This window comes from Sprattus sprattus (genome assembly GCF_963457725.1).
Source record: "Sprattus sprattus genome assembly, chromosome: 7".
NCBI classification, from domain to species: Eukaryota; Metazoa; Chordata; class Actinopteri; order Clupeiformes; family Clupeidae; genus Sprattus; species Sprattus sprattus.
Window position 1 is genome coordinate 27252606 of NC_137926.1, and position 18088 is coordinate 27270693.

The 18088-nt window shown below is 44.8% G+C and overlaps 1 protein-coding gene across 1 annotated transcript in view; it reads left to right on the plus strand.

Moving 5' to 3' along the window:
- Window positions 1-269: 269 nt before the first annotated feature.
- The window catches only part of LOC308368690 (cGMP-inhibited 3',5'-cyclic phosphodiesterase 3A-like), a gene marked incomplete at both ends in the record, with an annotated part of 63236 nt that continues 45417 nt past the window's right edge, over window positions 270-18088 (plus strand). Inside the window, one exon of the mRNA XM_080842930.1 lies at window positions 270-1163. Within this exon, the coding sequence (XP_080699056.1) occupies window positions 270-1163 (894 nt within the window). The remainder of the gene's footprint in view (window positions 1164-18088) is intronic.

The following is an 18088-nucleotide window of genomic DNA, read 5'->3' on the forward strand; positions in this document are numbered from 1 at the left end:
CGCGGGTACTCCGTTGGGGTGCCCTCCACCCATTTATCTGGGAGGACAACAAAGGCAGTGAGATGCGTCTGGATAGAACATTTAAATCTAACTAGTCATAGCTCGTGTCTTTATAAAGGACGTGTGTTCGTTTTGCAATGGTCTACATATGCATAATACGTCCTCTGGAAATGTCATGCATCACATCATCCAAAGCACTGATGCTGTGATGGCTTAGCAGCGAGATGTTTTAAATTGTTAAAGGGTACTTTGCTCTGCAAATCAATGAGATGGCAGTGAACTCTGTCAGTGAAAGTGGTGCATCAGGCACCACTCACGAGAGTAGCTTCAAGGCACCCCATCGCAATGGATATATGAAAACACGTGTCGTTTCGCTCTGTCAGGACTCTGAATGTGGATTGTGGGAGAGGCTTATTCTCAATAAAATATGGACTTCCCAAAAGCTGCGCTCTGTGGTGTGTGTGGGGTCGCTTTCGGTTTTTCTCGCTCTGGTCGTTAAATGTGTGGACTGGGAGACTGAACCTAGTAGTGACAGAACGTCAGCGTCCTTCATTCATTTTCTATCCAGCTGTGCGGGGGAGCTATTGCTAACTTTGTGGCATGTTATCTCGCCCGTTTTCACACTAGCATGTGCCTTCTTCTGGGTCGGTCTGTATTTAATCCGGTGTGGAATATGCATTAAAACTTCTATTTTCCTCCTCACTGTGTGCCACTTGGGCGAAGGCGCGGCGCGCTGCTTGTTTGACGGGGCGAATGGTCAGACGTTCTCCCGTACGTCTGCCGTGGTGGTGCTCGCCTGCCTGGCAAGTAGCGCACTCATGGTGCTGAGGCTCAAACAGGGGGTCTCCGTCATCATTTTCATCAGCGTCCTCAGGACTATTTCACTTATATCGCTGAACAAAGTACGAGGAGCTTGGAGACCTTACTTGGCATACCTGGTCGGAGTGCTTGGAATCTTACTAGCGAGGTATGCTGACAAGGTCTTTCCGAAAGAAGGGATTCACAGGGAGGGCTGTACCTCCGTGACTGGGTCGAAGGAAGAGGTCCCTGTATTTAAAAGGCGAAGGAGGTCCAGCTCTGTAATATCCTCAGACATGGCACACAGTCAGTCCAACAGCAAGTCACACAGAAGGACTTCATTGCCATGCATACAAAGAGACCAGGTAAGAAATCGTTTTTTTCACCCTGTCCCATCCCATCCATGCTATATGACAATTCTTCAGGACTTTTTGCCTAGGTTGTGATTTTTTTATTAATAGAAAATGTATAGTTTGCAGGTAGAGATGGTTTTATGACAAAAAACAATAAGATCATGAGCAATAAAAAAGTATCTGTATTATCTTTTCTAATGTATAAAAAACTAAAATGGTTTCATAAATTACAGTATTAAATGTGAACTAGTAGTTCTAACACATAATGTCTAGTAACTGATGTCTTTTAGCTTAACATAAATCAGTATAATTATTTTGCAGAGCATTTTGACATTTTTGAACTAAATAGCAATATAATGGAAAAAGAATATATTATTGTTCCACAGGGAATCACAGATAGGTCTATTTTTTTCTTTCAGTTTAACAAACGTATTAAACACCTTATACATTATACTATTTATGCCTTATACGTTATTTTATGCATTTCATACACATTAGCTGTCATTTCTTCAAAGTTTGCTGTCACTGCTCCTACATAATAATAATAATAATAATAATAATAATAATAATACATTTTATTTAAGATTTTGCAAAATCCAGAGTTCAATCATATTGCATAAACTCAATCATTGCAACAGTATAGTACCTGCTTCTCTATACATTTGTATTGGCTCTTCTCATTCAGTGACTACTGATTACTCACTACTCTGATGAAAATATGTGAATAATGTCCATATTGCATTTTATTGCTGTCTGTGACTTAATGTCAAAAAGGTAATTTTGTGTGTGATGCAGTGACCATATTCAGTACGTGCAAACATATGATTTCCTATTCACCAATGGGAAGCTAACTTAACTTAGCTTAAAAATGCCAAATGTGATCACTTTAGTGCACATTAAAGACAACCTTTACCTTTTTTTAATCTCAAATAACTTCATGCATGTCTTGTTTTTCTCTACATAACAGATGCAGATACATGTCTGTTGTAACCTGAACACTGTTAGTTTTAAGATTCTTACATGATTCAGAGGACAAAGCAATGTGACAATTTATGTTTATTTAATGATCACCAGAAATGAATGTAATACCAGAAACACTTGGATTGGTGTCCATTGGCTCTGCATATGCATACGAACAGCTGACAGTGGCCTCTGGAAAGCATGGTGGCTTTTGCCGCTCAAAGCCCAGAACATTTGAACACTTATGTTGAGAACCGCAAGGCCAGGGAGTAACTGCACTTTTCTGATTTAAAGGCTGGGTCAACACAGTGTAGACTTATGACCCTTCTGGTGGAAAATCGGTGACCACGGTGAGCCCTTCAGTGAGAAACAGATTTTCTGTCAGATCAAAAGCTGTCATTGATAGCGCCGCAGTGGTTAACCTGTACCGATGCTGTGTCCTCAGAAAACAAACTTCAGCTTTCAGAGTGCACTGTGGTGACACTGGCTTTTAACTTACAGCATGCTGAACCTACCATGATGTTCTCTCTTGTGATATATGACATCTCTAAATGCCTGACATGTCTGTAAATCTAGTTGTATCAGATGAGAGTATCTTTAGGAAATCATTCACAGAGAATGAGGACGGTGATAGATTGTTTTGAAGGGGGAGTTAGGGGAGAAAAAGCTTTAGAGGTAGGTAGCTGATAAATGGAAAACACTGGCTGACTGAGAAGCAGTTAAATAACAATTGAGATGTGTTATTTTCTTTGTGGTAACGTTTTTATTTAACTTTAATTAAACTGGATATTTTAAAGAGCTACTGATCTGAAGTGTACTTTCAAGAGATGTCAGTGAATGGCACGTTAATCAGTCGTTACTGCTATATTCCTTTGGAGATTTTTCAAACCGTTGCATTCCATAGCTTATTTTTCATGCAATGTGAATTTATTTAATGCATGCATTGATTTTACATGATGAAGAAACAGAAATTATAATTTTTAAGATTTGACAACAGACTGAATTCAATATGGCTAATTACTATATTTATTTGAATTTGCTGTGCATTTCTTTCTTCCGCTTTTTGGATCTGTACAAGCCTGAGGGAATTTGCTCAGCCATTCAGTGTATGTATTCGTATACCTGAACTCCAAGCACTGGATGAGCCCCCTAGTGACTCATTTGCAGCACCACAGGCCCTTTGTTTTGAGCGCTGTAGTCCTATTATGACAGCATGGCTGTCAGTGGCAGGAGCTCTCCCACCGTCTCAAACCCCAGAGGTCTTTCTTCTGGGTGCCCCCTGATTTCCTGGGATGGCAGTCAATCAGCACATCAATGGCAGAAGCTATTTTGTGTGACGTGTGTGTCCATGTGTCTTTAGCACATGGCATGCATGTGGTGCCACAGTCTTGTGTGGTCTCTCTGTGGTTCTGAGTCAATAAGCCCCTGGTGATCTGTGGTAGTCATCAACCCACCCGCCCCCAACCCACACACACACACACACACACACACACACACACACACACACACACACACACACACACACACACACACACACACACACACACACACACAAACATACACACACATACACACATATTGACTCTGAAGCTGGTTTCTGCCCTTCGATGAACATAAGGAAGTGTGAACAGAGGTGGCTGCCATCACCATGGCCAAAAAAGAGGCCAGATACTGCCTGAGCTGAAAGTGTTTTTCTTTCACCATTTTCGAGACATGACATCAGTTTGTTAGTGTAATGATAGCCAGTGCTCCAGGAGGAACGCTACATTTGGGCAGCTCTCCAAGGAAGTATGGCCCACTCGCTCAGATAAGCTGCGCTATGAGGGTGAAAAATGTACAGTGTTGCGCTTAGTGTTGATGTTGTCAACTGGACTTTGCTAATGTCTTTGTTTATTTTAAGGAGAGCCCCCCTTCAAATTGCCACTCCTCAGATCAAAACAGTTTATTCGAAAAAATAAATACAGCAAGGAGAGACTGAATCCCTCTGTTTCTCCAGCACCCATCCCGTCTTTCAGCACTCAGTGACAAAAAAAAAAGTTTTATCGTTTTCTGTGTATACTCCTCGTCTTAAGCAGGCCGTTTTTCCTCCGGAGGGGTTGTATTTGATAAACACACATATCTCTATGTACATGGTTCCACACAGCCTGCCAGCATCTGTCTGCGTTCCTGGCAGCACAGCTTCACAATGGAAGGTCGTCAGCAAGACATCAGCACATTAGAGGATGTCAGTATCCATTGACATGATGCAATTGAGTGCGGCCTTCTTGGCGTGCACCTCATTTGTTGAGATAATGGAAGGTGGCAGGCTGATCTTTTATATTCCAGTCAGAAAGATTTAACTGGGAGAAGACATTTTGCTCTTTTATGCAAGTATGCACAGCTTGTAAAGGAATTGAAAGGAAGGATTCCATTATATTCTCTATGAGTGTCAAAGGACGCTCTTTTTTTTTTGCTCCGTTGTGCAGTGTTGCAACAAAAAAAAAAAACACTCATTGTCTTCTGCCCGCTCCCAGCTCAGTGGAACTTGAGGAGAAAAACTTGGTTTTCTTCTTTTTATTAAACGTACAGGAAGCATCACTATTGTTTTCAGTTAGTTTTTAGTTGCCCTGAATTTAGGACGTAAATTTGTTCACATCGTCTTGAAAATGTTAATAAATGTTGGCTTTAGTGGGGCAGTAGAGCACTGTGCAGTTGGGAACTAGAAGGGAGGCTTAAGCCTGGAAAAAGGAGAAGTGAGTTGTACTGGACTGTCGCTTTCCACGAAAGTCCTCTTCCCTTTTCCTGTCTGGTGCGTCACCATCACCGCCCCAGTCTGGCCACTGCGGGGGCTGGACTGTGTCCTCCATCTGACACCAACACTAATATTATCCCAGCCAAGGGAGGAAATTCTTTCAAAACGTCGGACGATAAAGATATTTTAAACCCACGATAATGACTTCCTCCAGCGAGGGGCTCTCCAAATGCAATCACTGGTGCCAGTTTTGGAAGCAACCATTGTTGTGTTTATTAAGCACCCACTCTCCGAGGGATCGGAAGGTTTGTCGACCCGTTCACCGAATTTGTTTGTGTTTGCAATGTAAAGCCTCATGGGAAGTGATTTTTGGATTGACCCATTCCTCTTGGGTTTGGGTCAGACTCAATCCAAAGCATGTGGCAGCTGGTGAGGGAGCCAGAATGGGTGCTGGAGTGGACCAGTAGCGATTAGACGCTCCGCATCATGTTCGCAAACCCAATCGGCCCATGGAGCTGTCGCTGGGGGTGGGGGGTGTCGGGTGGGGAGTGGGGTGGGGATCGGGGCAAACAGAAAGTAGGTCATTTGAGGTTTTGTTTGGTGGCCAGGGAAAACAACACAAACAGCCACACTTGCCTCCCAGAATGCGAGGAGAGCTTTCATATTTAAGTGCACTTTGGATCTCAGTAATGTGCTTTTTCGGTTGGGTCTGTATTTACTGCTGTTTCAGTAATCAAACACACACACACACACACACACACACACACACACACACACACACACACGCACACACACACACACACACACACACAACCGCACACGGGAGTTGGAAACACTTAATCAAAAGCCTCCAATAGCACGGACCTATTTCAACAGATTCCATATCTGACAGCTAAAAAAGAGAGAGACAGACAGGCGCTCCCCGCTGCCCAGCCTACGGTAACACCTGCACTCTTCAGCTGCGTAGCTCTGCGACTCATCCCCACACTGTAAACACTCACAAGTCTGCCTCACCTAACAACACACTGTGCACTGCCACTCGATTGCCAGATGAATTGTCGACTCAGAGAGAAATCACTTCTCCCCTTCGTGCAGGACATTTTCAAATGGATAGACGCGTGTTTTGTAGTGTGTGGGGGCCTGGACACTGCAGTCCCTTCACCTGCTTATGAATAGGCCCTCAGATGCATCTGATGTGTGTGAGGCTTACCTTCCGTGTTGACGGCAGATTTAAGCGATTAATGCCTCTCAAGTACCCCTGCTTCCATAAGCAGAAGAAGTGATAACATTTTCCATTCCGAAAAGCTGAACACACTGTTCATGTTCCTGGGAGTGTGTGTTTGTGTGTTAGAAAATGTGTGTCTGTGTGCACAGATCTGTGTGTGTGTGGGTGTGTGTGTGAGAGAGAGAGAGAGAATGTGTGTGTGATTAAGACATGGAAAGAGAGACTGTGTGTTTGTATGAGTGAAGAGAAGGATAGAGAGAGTGTGTGTGTGTGTGTGTCTGCGTGTTCACGTATGTGTGTGTGCACACGTTTGGACTCGTCTGCATGTGTCATTTTCTCTGACGTAAATTAACCCCCAGAGAGATTCTCTTTCAGAACATTTGTACAGCACCGTCAGAGCACACTCGCACTCACATCACATCGTATCGCGAGTGAAGAGACCACACTGTTCTGTGCTGTCACCTGTGCCGTTTATCCCAGATGACATTTGTGCTTACATACAATACCTGCCACCATCACCTCAGGACAAAACATTCTCTGAGGAGTTATGGGCTGTGGGATGGCCATGTCCTGCATGGAAAGGATCATAGTCCCTGTGTTTGTGAAATACAGACTCTATCTGATGTTTTACAGAATACCACAGCTGTTTGTATTTCTTTAGGTGATGCACTGCAAAACAGGGACTAAATGACTTCAATTACAGGCTCCCTACAATTTACAGGTCTCGCTACTTAGTGTTCAGGCTACGTTCACACTGCAAGCCTTGGTCCTCAATGTTTGGCTGTTCATGTTATTTTTCAAATTTGGCCAATATAAGAATCCAGTGTGAACTGGTCATGGTCCCAAACTTACCCACATGCAAAAAAAAAACAGACAGTAACAAGTAAACATGGAGGTCACTGAAGCTAGCATTTATGGTTCAGTGTATAAGATGATATGCACTGGGAGCTAGCACATTTGTGTGCAGCTGTTAATAAGGACGGGGATGACAAGAAAGAGAGTCAAATTTTAAATGATGGCTTTTTGTGGAGCAATGGCTGTTGCCTTTGTGTTGAAGTGTCTGTTGACTACCTCCATCACATCTGTCTTCCATATTTGTATTTTAAATTAGAATTGGGAAGATCAGATTCCATGTGATTTGAGTCACATGAGCAGAAATCAGATTCGGGCCACTTTTGCCTCCAGTCTGAGCATAACGTGTTGTGTCCACTCCAGGCACATACTTATGTGACAACCGCCTATTTGTTAGTATCCATTTGCGAATGAATATAGACTATGCATATACAGTATATTGGCAGCTGGGACAATGGTTCGCCGTCATGAATTTCTCTGGATGTCTAGTAAGAGCTTTAATGGTGTGGAATGTGTATGTGCAGCTGGAAACTGACACAGGCTTGTGGGCTCGCACTCGCTTGGAACTTCACTCGGCTCGCTGGCCCTCTCTAAACAGCCCTTGGCCTGAAGGGACCCACCTGCAGCGGGACCAGGTGTTGAGCTTAGCGTGAGGGGATGAATAGAGTGTTATTCTCTCTCTCTCTCTCTCTCTCTCCCTCCCACTCTCTTTCTCTCTCTTTTTCTCACATTGAGTTTCTTTTCCTCTTTCTCTTTCTTTCTTGAGTATTTTTTACTCCTTTCCTCTCTCTTGCCTTCATCGTCATTTCTTTGCTGTGTGTCAAGGCTCTTTTACTTCCACTCTTTATCTAAACACTAGTGTAACTTCTACCCTTTATCTTAAGACTAATGTAACTTCTACTCTTTATCTTAACAAGTTGTCTTGCTTGGTGTTGTGTTCTGTCTTCCTCGCTGTAAATGAAGAGGCAGATTTTTAAAAATGCATCTGAGAACATGCTTGATATAAAATCAATGAAGAGAGTTAGTGCTCTTTTTATAGGTAACTGTGTTTCAGTAGAAAGGCCTGAATGGCTGTGGGTATAATGTCCTGTCTCTTGTCCCCCTTTCTAAGTGAGACTAGGCTTATTATCACACAGCTGATATATAGCATATGTGCCTGTGCAGGATAGGCTGAGTGAATGGAGATGATTATCCAGTGGATCAAACGCGGCAAGCCTAATGGCTACGCCCTACTGCAGATAATTGTTATGTGCTATTGTGCAGTGTCATTTGCTTCTGTCCTTACATATAGCCCTAATATTAACTTGTCTTGATCTGGTCTTTTGGTATATCATGAGATGTTAATTCTCACTTTCTTACTTGTTTTTTCCCCCCCAGAAAGTCACATTAGGTCTAAGGTTATTTTTATCAATAGCAGTAGTAGTAGTAGTAGTATTAGTAGTAGTAGTAGTGGTGGTGGTCGTCATGGTAATAGTGATATTTCTGACTACTACTACTGCTCCTGTGATAGAACTCTTACTTGACACTATTGTTGTTATTCCCATTTTTATTTTCTCTTTTGCAGATCTGTCATGTTTTTAGTGCTTTCTCTGGGAGTGTGCACAGATAGCCCTTCCCGGCTGTCCTGTTCTGACTCTGGCTATTGTCACCTCAACCTGTCTAAACGTGTGGAGCACCCTCTCTCAACCCATCACAGAAACTCTGTGTTCTCTCTCACACAGTGCTCCCCTTTCAAATAAACATGTCTTATAGACGCTGAGGAGATGTGTAAAGCAATGACGTGAAAGGTGATTTTGGTGAAAACTTAGAACTTAAAAACATGTCATTTTGTTGGTCAGAATTCTTTAGAGGCCTTTCTGTTTTCCAAGCGGAATCCTCACATGAAGATAGTGTATTGTCAGGTTGATGTATTCAGGCAGATTGGTCACTCTGGTTAATAAATGACCAAAATCTGCTCCGGCATGATTTACTACCATCCCACTCTGAGAGGCCATGTCCCTGTTAACAGAACAAGCTCTGAGCTAAAGAATTAGACAAAAACATCCATGAATATGTTTGACTTTAGGTTAACAATGTGCTGTTTGTATGGAGTTGTCTAAACAATTTCCTTAAGCAAGATGGAACTCTGCACCCTACAGATTCTCAAGTTGTAAAAAGGCGTAAGACATAGTGTGTTTGTGTGTCTGTGTGTGTGTGTGCGTGTGTGTTTTCTGTTCATGTGGAGAAATGGCTCCCAGCCTACAGCAAGTCCCATCCATCAGCCCTTCAGAAGGTTGGGAGGGAGAGCAGAAAAACAAAGGCTCATTTTTAAAGCTAGGGCTCTTGCATACTGGATAACTGCTGGTGTAAATGCATAGCCTCCAGCTGGTAGCGTTTATGACTTTCATTAATGTTCTCTGCTCTCTCCAGAAGTGCCCGTAGCCCAAATGCGTAATTCTACTAATTGCTTGAAGCTGCTAGCTCCTGGAGAGGGAGAGAGAGAGAGAGAGAGAAAGGGAAAGAGAGACCCAGATACATGCGGAGTGAGCTTGAGATGGAGGCTGCCATGCAGACATGCACACACTCTTGGAGTTATTTCCACACAAGGTCCCGTCATGCACTGCTTTTTACCCCTGTGCCCGGCCTCCAAGGTCAGAGGGATTCAGGCTATTAGGCATGGCAATATGTGTGCAAATCCGCTCCTCTTTCTTTCTTTCTCTCTCTCTCTCTCACTTTCTCCCTCTCTCTAGTCCTCTCTCTCTGTATCTCTCTGTATCTCTCTGTCTCTCGCTCTCACTTTCTCCCTCTCTCTAGTCCTCTCTCTCGCTCTCTCTGTATCTCTCTGTCTCTCGCTCTCACTTTCTCCCTCTCTCTAGTCCTCTCTCTCTCTCTCTCTCTCTCTCTAGTCATCTCTCTCACTCACTCGCTCTCTCTCTCTCTTTCTTTCTCTCTCAGCTCAGGGCTGGACGGAGTGCTAACTTGTGGGATCTCTTTAGGCTGTCCTCAGAGTGCCCTTCATGTGGCCACCCTGCCGTTACAAAGTTTACAAAGTGCCGTGGGTGGCGGAATCGATGGGGCCCAGTGCTTCCTCCTGGCCAGAGGTGAAGTCACCTGGTGACGCACGCCCACCGGGGCCTGTCCTGCCCCATGTCTTATTGATTTCTGCACACACTTCCTCCAGTGTTGCCTAGAGACAAGTTGCAGCAGAGCGGACTGCCCTCTCTCTCTCTCTCGCTCTCTCTCTCTCTCTGTACCTCTCTGTTGTAGTGCACTTGCACTACTGGTTTCTACTACGCCACAATCAATCATTTTGAATGGCGGGCTGGCATTTCCTTGTCGCTGGCCAGCTGGTATTGGCACTGAGAGAAAAGGGTGAATTCCTGGGGGGGTTTGCCTCTCTCTCACACCTTGGAGAAAATGAGGCGGAAACACAATGGGAGACTTGAAGTGTGAGATTGTGATGGAGCTCATTCGCTTGCCTATCCGATGAGCAAATTAAACGTGTAACAAGTGGCGGAGCCAGGAATGAGCATTATGTGTAAAGGCCTTGTGAGTGTGTGTGTAAACTTGTATTTGTGGTTACTGTGCAGGAGGCATGAGCTTGTACCCCTTATGATCATGAGGATGCCATGGCAAATATGGTACTTCCATACACGTGAGGTAGATTCAAATGAAGTTGCAAGGCATCCTCTCACAGCCTCTGTTACAGCACCCCATGTAATTCTTAAGGCATTCTTTGCTTGTCCTTTGTTCTTTGCACTGCCTGCACTTTCTGAAATAGAAGCAGATCGGCGTTCACCACAGTTTTGCATGCCTTTTTATTTCCTTTTTGTTTTTTTATTGTTTCTCCAAGGGACTGGAGTTTGCGTCTGTGATATCTGTTCAAATTACTTCATGTGCAGTACGCTCATAACTGCTCGGTCATGGTTTGTTAGCGAGAGGGAAGAAAAGAAAGTCTCTAGTCAGCTGTTGTTGCTTTCCTCTGAAATCCTCTTTCTGCAGGGGGCCTTTTACTCTTGAACGTGTCTGGAGACTTGTCCCAACCTGGAAGTCCTGAAATGCCTGGCTGTGATTGGCTGCGCTCAATGATCAGAGGACCCAACCGGATTTGAGCGTTACTCTGAAATGTGATACACTCGGAGCTCCGTAGAGAACGCTGGCATGGGGAGCCCCTTTACCCAAAAAGCAGATGTGCCAGTGCTAACAGCAGTGCACTTAGGGAGCTCGCTCTCCTCAGCCCACAGTCTTACTCAACAGTCCAGCTCCATGCCTCCAGCTGCTGAGCCAAACGGCAGTGCGTCCAAAGACTTGAATTACCCTTCAGAATGACCCCTCCAGACCCAAAAGACATTATGAACGAAGGGGTAGGGGTTCTTTGGTTTGGCAGGTATCTGGATGTGTGATTGACTCAGTGACGGCTCTGTCCCACAAACCTCTTGTCCATATCACCGGCGTGTTTTTCTGGAGAGGGGTGAGGTGCTGTGTGAGTGGCGTTCTGTGTCACAACACCATCTGCTTTTATTCACCGCGGGGCGCCAACAGACGCCTGTCTGGACTGTGCGAAAACCCCACGCCGTTGTTCCCATTAAAACATTATGTAAACCGGATCAAGAGGAGACAACCAGAGAAGCCACAGTCCCAGTGTTGGCCAGGTTCACCTCTCACACTCTGGTCAAGGCTGCCAATGGCAGCATCAAAACCTTCCCTGCCATCAGTCTAAGTGGCCATCTCTTATGTAAGATTGTTATCGGCCACTGGATGGGGCTTGATCTCATAGGCCTTGCTTTCCCCAATTCTGTCACTGGTTGAACTTCAGTAACTCCCCATAGATACTTCCCCTCTGGTCAAACACTTGCAAAAAGCGAATGATATTCTTTCACATAACATCAAAAACAGCATATGTTCTTCTTAACGCAGTGTGTTGGGAGGTGTTTTTTTCTGAACATGTTTGGTTTGGCTGTTATAACAGAGCTCCTGTTAGTATAATCAAACCTGCTGTTACAATTAATGCAAGGATGTTCTTGCTCTCCTGTGCTTTTAAGTACCTGACCCTGCTAACAAGCGAGGAGATCAATCGGCATGGGGGAAGTTGGCTTCCCTAAACATGCAGGAGAGGAGGGCCTGCTTTGCCTCAACCTCTCTCTGCACTTCCCGTCCCACCACCACCACGAGGCCAGTAAACTGATTGATGGGCCAGAACAGTAAGCACAAACCTTTTAGCTGCTCTTGTCCTGTTTATTCTCCAAACAGGAGAATCTTGAGCAGCTCTGTGGACACGGTGAAGGATTTGATGAAAACTGTGTTATGACACCCCCCAATACCGCCTGTCCCCAACCCCAAGACACACTCTCTCACACACACACACACACACCCCTCAACACACACACACAAGTGTCACACACAGTTAATTTAAATCTCCTTTTGTGTGACATGTGGATGTCTGTGTATGGAGGGCTTGTGTAATGAATGGCCATTTTTGGTGCACTCTGGACTGTTTACTACGTGGCCAGGGCTTCTCTCTGTTGCCTTTTGTGGCATAGCTGCGTTTCCAGGGATGTTGAAGACCGAGGAGAGCCCAAAACACCCTCCCCTGCTCTCCCCTTAAGAGGAGGGGGATTTACACACTCAAGACATCCGTTTTCTCAGTGTTTATGCAAACGCTCTGCTGGTGGTCTGTGCTGACGTCTGTTCTGGTGCGGACTCCATAGACACTACACAGGTCCTTGGGAGATCTGTCCTGATGTCTGCCCACAGTTACTGCTCTTGTTTTGTTGGGCTTGACTCCATTACACTAACCTGAAATTCCATTTGTTTTCATTTGATTGACTTCAGATAATATCGTAACCTCAAAGTGACTTCAAATGCCACTTCACTACACAAATGGCTTTTTTGATGGAGGCTTTCTTTTTAATCACTCCGACTTTGTGCAAAGAATTAGCCTGGATACCAGCCTGAACTCCGCCCACAACATTTTTGGTCTGGAGATTCAGTCTGGAGTCGAGTTAGTTGGGAGGGTTTAAACGGCCCCGAAAAGTGATCTGACCATTCAAATTGTAAGGGCGGGCTTTATACGTTGATGGACAGATATAGAGAGAATACCGGTATACATCGAACAAAGATGGCGCCGTCTCGGAAGCTTAGTGGGACATATTTTATATGATTTAAGCTATCTACACGACTTTTATATGTCTACATTGACTCGGTTAGTTGTGTATACGCAAAACGAGTGTTGCCCAGGATTATGGGTCTTAACTGAAGCACTCTAGAGCATTATTGATAGGTTATGCTAACGCGTAGAAAAAAAAAACATTCAAACGAATGGTAGCTTCTAGCCTTGAGTGCTAATTAAGTAACATCAACAGATATGACAGCGGATTCATTTTGAAAGAGGAACAGAGAAACGCGATCAAGGCATTTGTCGATTGAAAAGATGTTTTTGCCGTCCTTCCTACGGGATCAGGTAAAAGTTTAATCTATCAGATGGAAATACTACGTTGCTCTGATTGGTTCTAGGTATCCAATTCAGCGAAGAGGAATTTTCTTTCCTGGTTCGTTGAAACACGCCCCATAATCACAGCCCAATAGTCCGGTCTCAGACTCATATTCTGACTAGAATTATGAGTATGACATCGTCAGGCTAGCAAAGAATGAAAAATTTAAATCAGTTGATTGAGCTTCTGTAGCGGTCACAGAGAAATGAATAATTTTTCTTGTGTTTATTTTTTCCCCGTGCCGTGTTCGCCCCGCTGTCAGAAATGGAAGCTTTTGCCGCCGCCGATCGCCTCATCTGCCTTGGCAGCAATGGTGGCAGCCGAGAAGGAGGGAGGCAGACAGGCATTGTGTGTGATGAGCTCATTATTTCAGAAATGTCAGCCCTAATGAAGATTAGTCACATTCACGAATTGACTTCATTTAGCAGTGCAGAGCACACTGGGTCTGGGGAGGTGGGTGAGGGGTGCGGGGGTGAGGGGGCGCCTCGGATCCAGTCACAAACCATTAGCAGGCATTCATCCCCTCCACTGACAAACTCTCAATGCTGTTTCCCTCTCCTCAAAGTGGATGTGTGCTCACTGGCACCTGATTTCATCTTTAGTTCAGCATTCAGCTCATGTCCAAGCCCCGCAGATGAGCTCCCTATTCAAAAACGCCAGAATACTAAGGAGCGCTTATAGAGAGAGAGAGATTGAGAGAGAGAGAGAGAGAGAGTGATGGAGAGAGAAAAAGAGAAGTGTAAGCCCATCCAAACAGCACTGCAACACACACTCACACACACACACACCTGTGGCCGTTGCTTGCCGCGTGTGATGTTGGGGCTTGATGTATTAGACCCTCATTCAGGCTGGCCTGAGGCAGCATGTGAAGATTGATTCAGTGGCGCGAGATGGAAAGGTCAGCGGGCTTGTTTGGAGTGCGTGTCGGGTTTCCATCAACGGGGCGGCGTGCGCACAAGGCCCGGGCCAAGCTACACAAACAGCATCTGTGAAATCCGGACAGGCCCAGATACCGCCGTAAAGCAAATACTCCAGCCCACTTCACTCGGCCCGTTCATCTCTCCCACCCTCTCCTCACTCCGCTTGCAGCTCGTGAGCTAAACCCCTCCCCCGCCCCGACCCTACCTCCACCCTCCCAGTCGGTCCCCCAAACCCCAGGCCATCACCATCCCTCGCTCCCCCTACCTCTCGCTCATCTGCTCTTTCTTGTATTATTCAGCCAGTGGCTTTCCTCCACTAACTGTGTTCTTGCAAGCTTCCTGTTGTTTGTCTACAGTAGTATTGAGGTTTGCATCTGTGTCATAGTAAAGTGTCTGTTGATGGGGGATTGATGACAGAGGTGGCCTTGATGTAAACTGCTGTGCAGCTAGACTGATGAAACAAACCAAAAAGAAAAACGAAGACCTACAGAAAAACGACTATCAAATGTCTGTGAACAACATGAATAATACAACAGCTCAGACAAATTTAAAAACAAAATATAGAAAAACTGATTGTGAGACAGAAGAAAGAGAGATAAAGAGATTGACAGAGAGAGAGAGAGAGATAGAGAGATAGAGAGGCATTGGTCTTTAATGTGCCTGTAGTCCTTGGGTCTCAGACAGCCTTCCCCCCTTCTTCGTCAACGTTGCTCTGAGTCACCCTCTTTTTCTCTCTCATTCTTTTATTTTCTCTTTCTCTCATTCTCTCTCGACATCCTCCTTCACTCATCCACAGTGGACAGCCTGTGCATTCAAAAAAAGGGAAGGTTATGAGTGTGTGTTGTGTAGTATTCTCGCTCCACTTCCAAGTGGTGCTGACTGAATCATTGTCACTTTCATGTGAGATGCTTGTTGTTAATAAAAGCCGACTTGTTCTCCCAGCTGGCCGTAGACAGACACATTCTTTTTCACTACCAAAGAATCACTGTATATTTTTCCTGGGTTAAATTTTACCCTTCGTGTATGTATTTCTGTATATGTTTGTGTGTGTGTATGTGTGTAAATGTGTGTGTGTGTGTGTGTGTGTGTGTGTGTGTGTGTGTGTGTGTGTGTGTGTGTGTGTGTGTGTGTGTGTGTGTGTGTGTGTGTGTGTGTGTGTGTGTGTGCTTGTGTCAGAGAGTCTGCCTATGTGTCTGTGTGTTGACATAAGAGGGGAGAAAGCCTGTTCTTCTGTAAACAGCTGTGTGTGAATCAGGTGAAGTGGGGAGGACACACACCACAGATCGGAAGCATTGAATTCTCTGTGGCTGTCATTCCCAGGAAACTAGACACAGGCCCAGAATTAGGAGCACACACTGGTCATATTAGAGAGCACCAACCCTGAGCAGAGCGGCAGCTCAGAGAAGGCAGCCTGGAGCAGTCAGCGAGCTCCACACCATAGCAAAACATCCTCATGGTTTGGAGGTTGGTTATTGGAATGTAACCCCTCTCCCCACAAATGAGACTTAGAATCAGTGAAGGCATATTTTCCCTTGTGTGTGTGTGTGTGTGTGTGTGCTTGTATGTGTACACTTGTGTTTGTGTCTGTGTGCTTTTGTGTGTACGCCTGTGTTTGCATGTGTGTGTGCGAGTTAGCACGTCTGTGCTTTTGAGTGTGTGTGTGTCTGTGTATGCATGTGTGTGTGCGAGTTAGCACGTCTGTGCGTTTGAGTGTGTGTGTGTCTGTGTATGCATGTGTTTGCATTTGTGTGTGTGTGTGTGTGTGTGTGTGTGTGTGTGTGTGTGTGTGTGTTAACTGTGTGTAGACTTGCGCAGCTGTCTTCCATTAAGATGTTTATGCTGCTGTCTCTGACGGGGCAGGGGCAGGGGCAGGGTTGACCGATCTCAAGAGAAGCCAAGCGCTCTCAGCGAGCTCCCTGCTCCGGCCAGAGTGTCTTGCCCTCTCTCCAGCCACATGGCCAGCCCCAAACCAGACAAACTACAAAGAACGTGAAGCTAAACAGGAGCCACCGCAAACACCGCCGGCAGCGTCACTCGTATGTCTCTCAGGCATTGACCGTAATCCAGTTCACACTCAAAAGTCCGTATCAGTCTCATGTGTTCTTATATACAGTAGAATGTCAATGTGTGTTTGTGGAAGTGGGAAAAATCTGGAATGTGTGCTTACATATATATGTCTATATTTATGTGTGTGTCTTTGGGTGCGTGCGTGTGTATGCATTTTTTTGTGCATGTGTGTGTGCGTGCGTGTGGGTATGTGTGTGTGTGTGCATGCGTGCGTGCATGTGTGTGTGTGTGGTTTGTGTGTGCGTGTGTGTGTGTGTGTGTACGGTCATTGTGAAACAGTGAGTTGCTTTCCTAGCTCTGCCTGTCACTGACCCGACAGAGTAAGCAAACCCAACATGAGGGAAAGGTATGCCTCATAAATGAATCTGTTTCCCCCAGGGATCAAGAACATAATGTCTTTTTCTTTTCCCGGAGTTGCCCACCCCCTTGTCTCTGGCTGCTTTTTTCACTCCCTGTTCCATGTTTCCATAATGATGGAGGGTTGCGGTGCAGAGGGGACATGGAGGTGAGGTTAGGTTGCAGTAGAATAGTTTGATACCTTATGTGCTCACATCTGAAGGGACTTCAGCTGACAGCTATATAAACTATATAGAGTTAACACCACAGCAGTCTTTACATTTACGTTTTTAATCCAAAACCACTGACAAAAATGTGTGTCTCTGTATGGGTATGGAACGTTGGTGTTGTTTGCACAGTAGCACCTATTTGTCTAGCAGTTAAGCCATGGGAACATATTGTCTCCTGCTTATTAGTGGAAGAGAACAATTGCACTTCTGTTTTTGCCCCATTCTTTTTAGCTTTGCCTAACAGCTTAGAGTGTGCTGGTGTGATGTAGGTTGATTAGTAAGTACTTGGTCACATGCTTTTTTGATTGACAGTTATTATGAGGTATTAGTTTATAATTCAGCGCCTGGCCTGATCTGGGGCAAAGCCTGCAAAGGTTCATTGAGTTGCTTGTATTTTTATTTATTTATAATTAATGTGAAAGTCATTAAGCTAAGCGTCTATTGTCTGTCTGCTGGCAAATGTGTGAAGTAATAGTGAAACACACACACACACACACACACACACACACACAAACATACACATGCATACACCATCATTAATCTACATAAAACCAATATCATATTGTTGATTATTTAATGTCACCCTTTACATCATTACTTATGATCTGGATGGAAAAGCTCAGGTAATCCTACTGGATATGGATAAAAAAGAGTTACAGTGTTGTTGAATGACTTGTTAATGTGTTCTTGGAGACAGTCTGAAGAGAGAAGGAGAGAAGAAGCATACTGTCTCTCTCTCTCTGTACAGCTTTGGAGGCAGGCAAAGGGTAATAGTTTTCACTCTATTTCAGTCTCTTGAGGTAACAATGTATTGCCCTTTGCAGTGGGGTAACAAAATGATGATCCTGGCAGCCCCTGCTAACCATGCTGGTATGTGTGTTTGTGTGCCCTGCTGAATGCATGTGAATACAAGTGTCCCCCCCCCCCCCCCCCCCCCTCAAATTGAATAGGCCTTATAGAAGTATTGAAATGTACCTTTCAAAACTAAAATGTCTAGCCCAATTAACAAGCAGTTAACAGGCAAGTCAATACAGATAAAGCCTGTATTATATATGAGCAGGAACTCGCCATGAGCTAAGTCAATGTAACACCTGGACATCCCCCCCTCATCCTGCCAGTGTGTTGGCCTTTCCTTACTTCTCACGA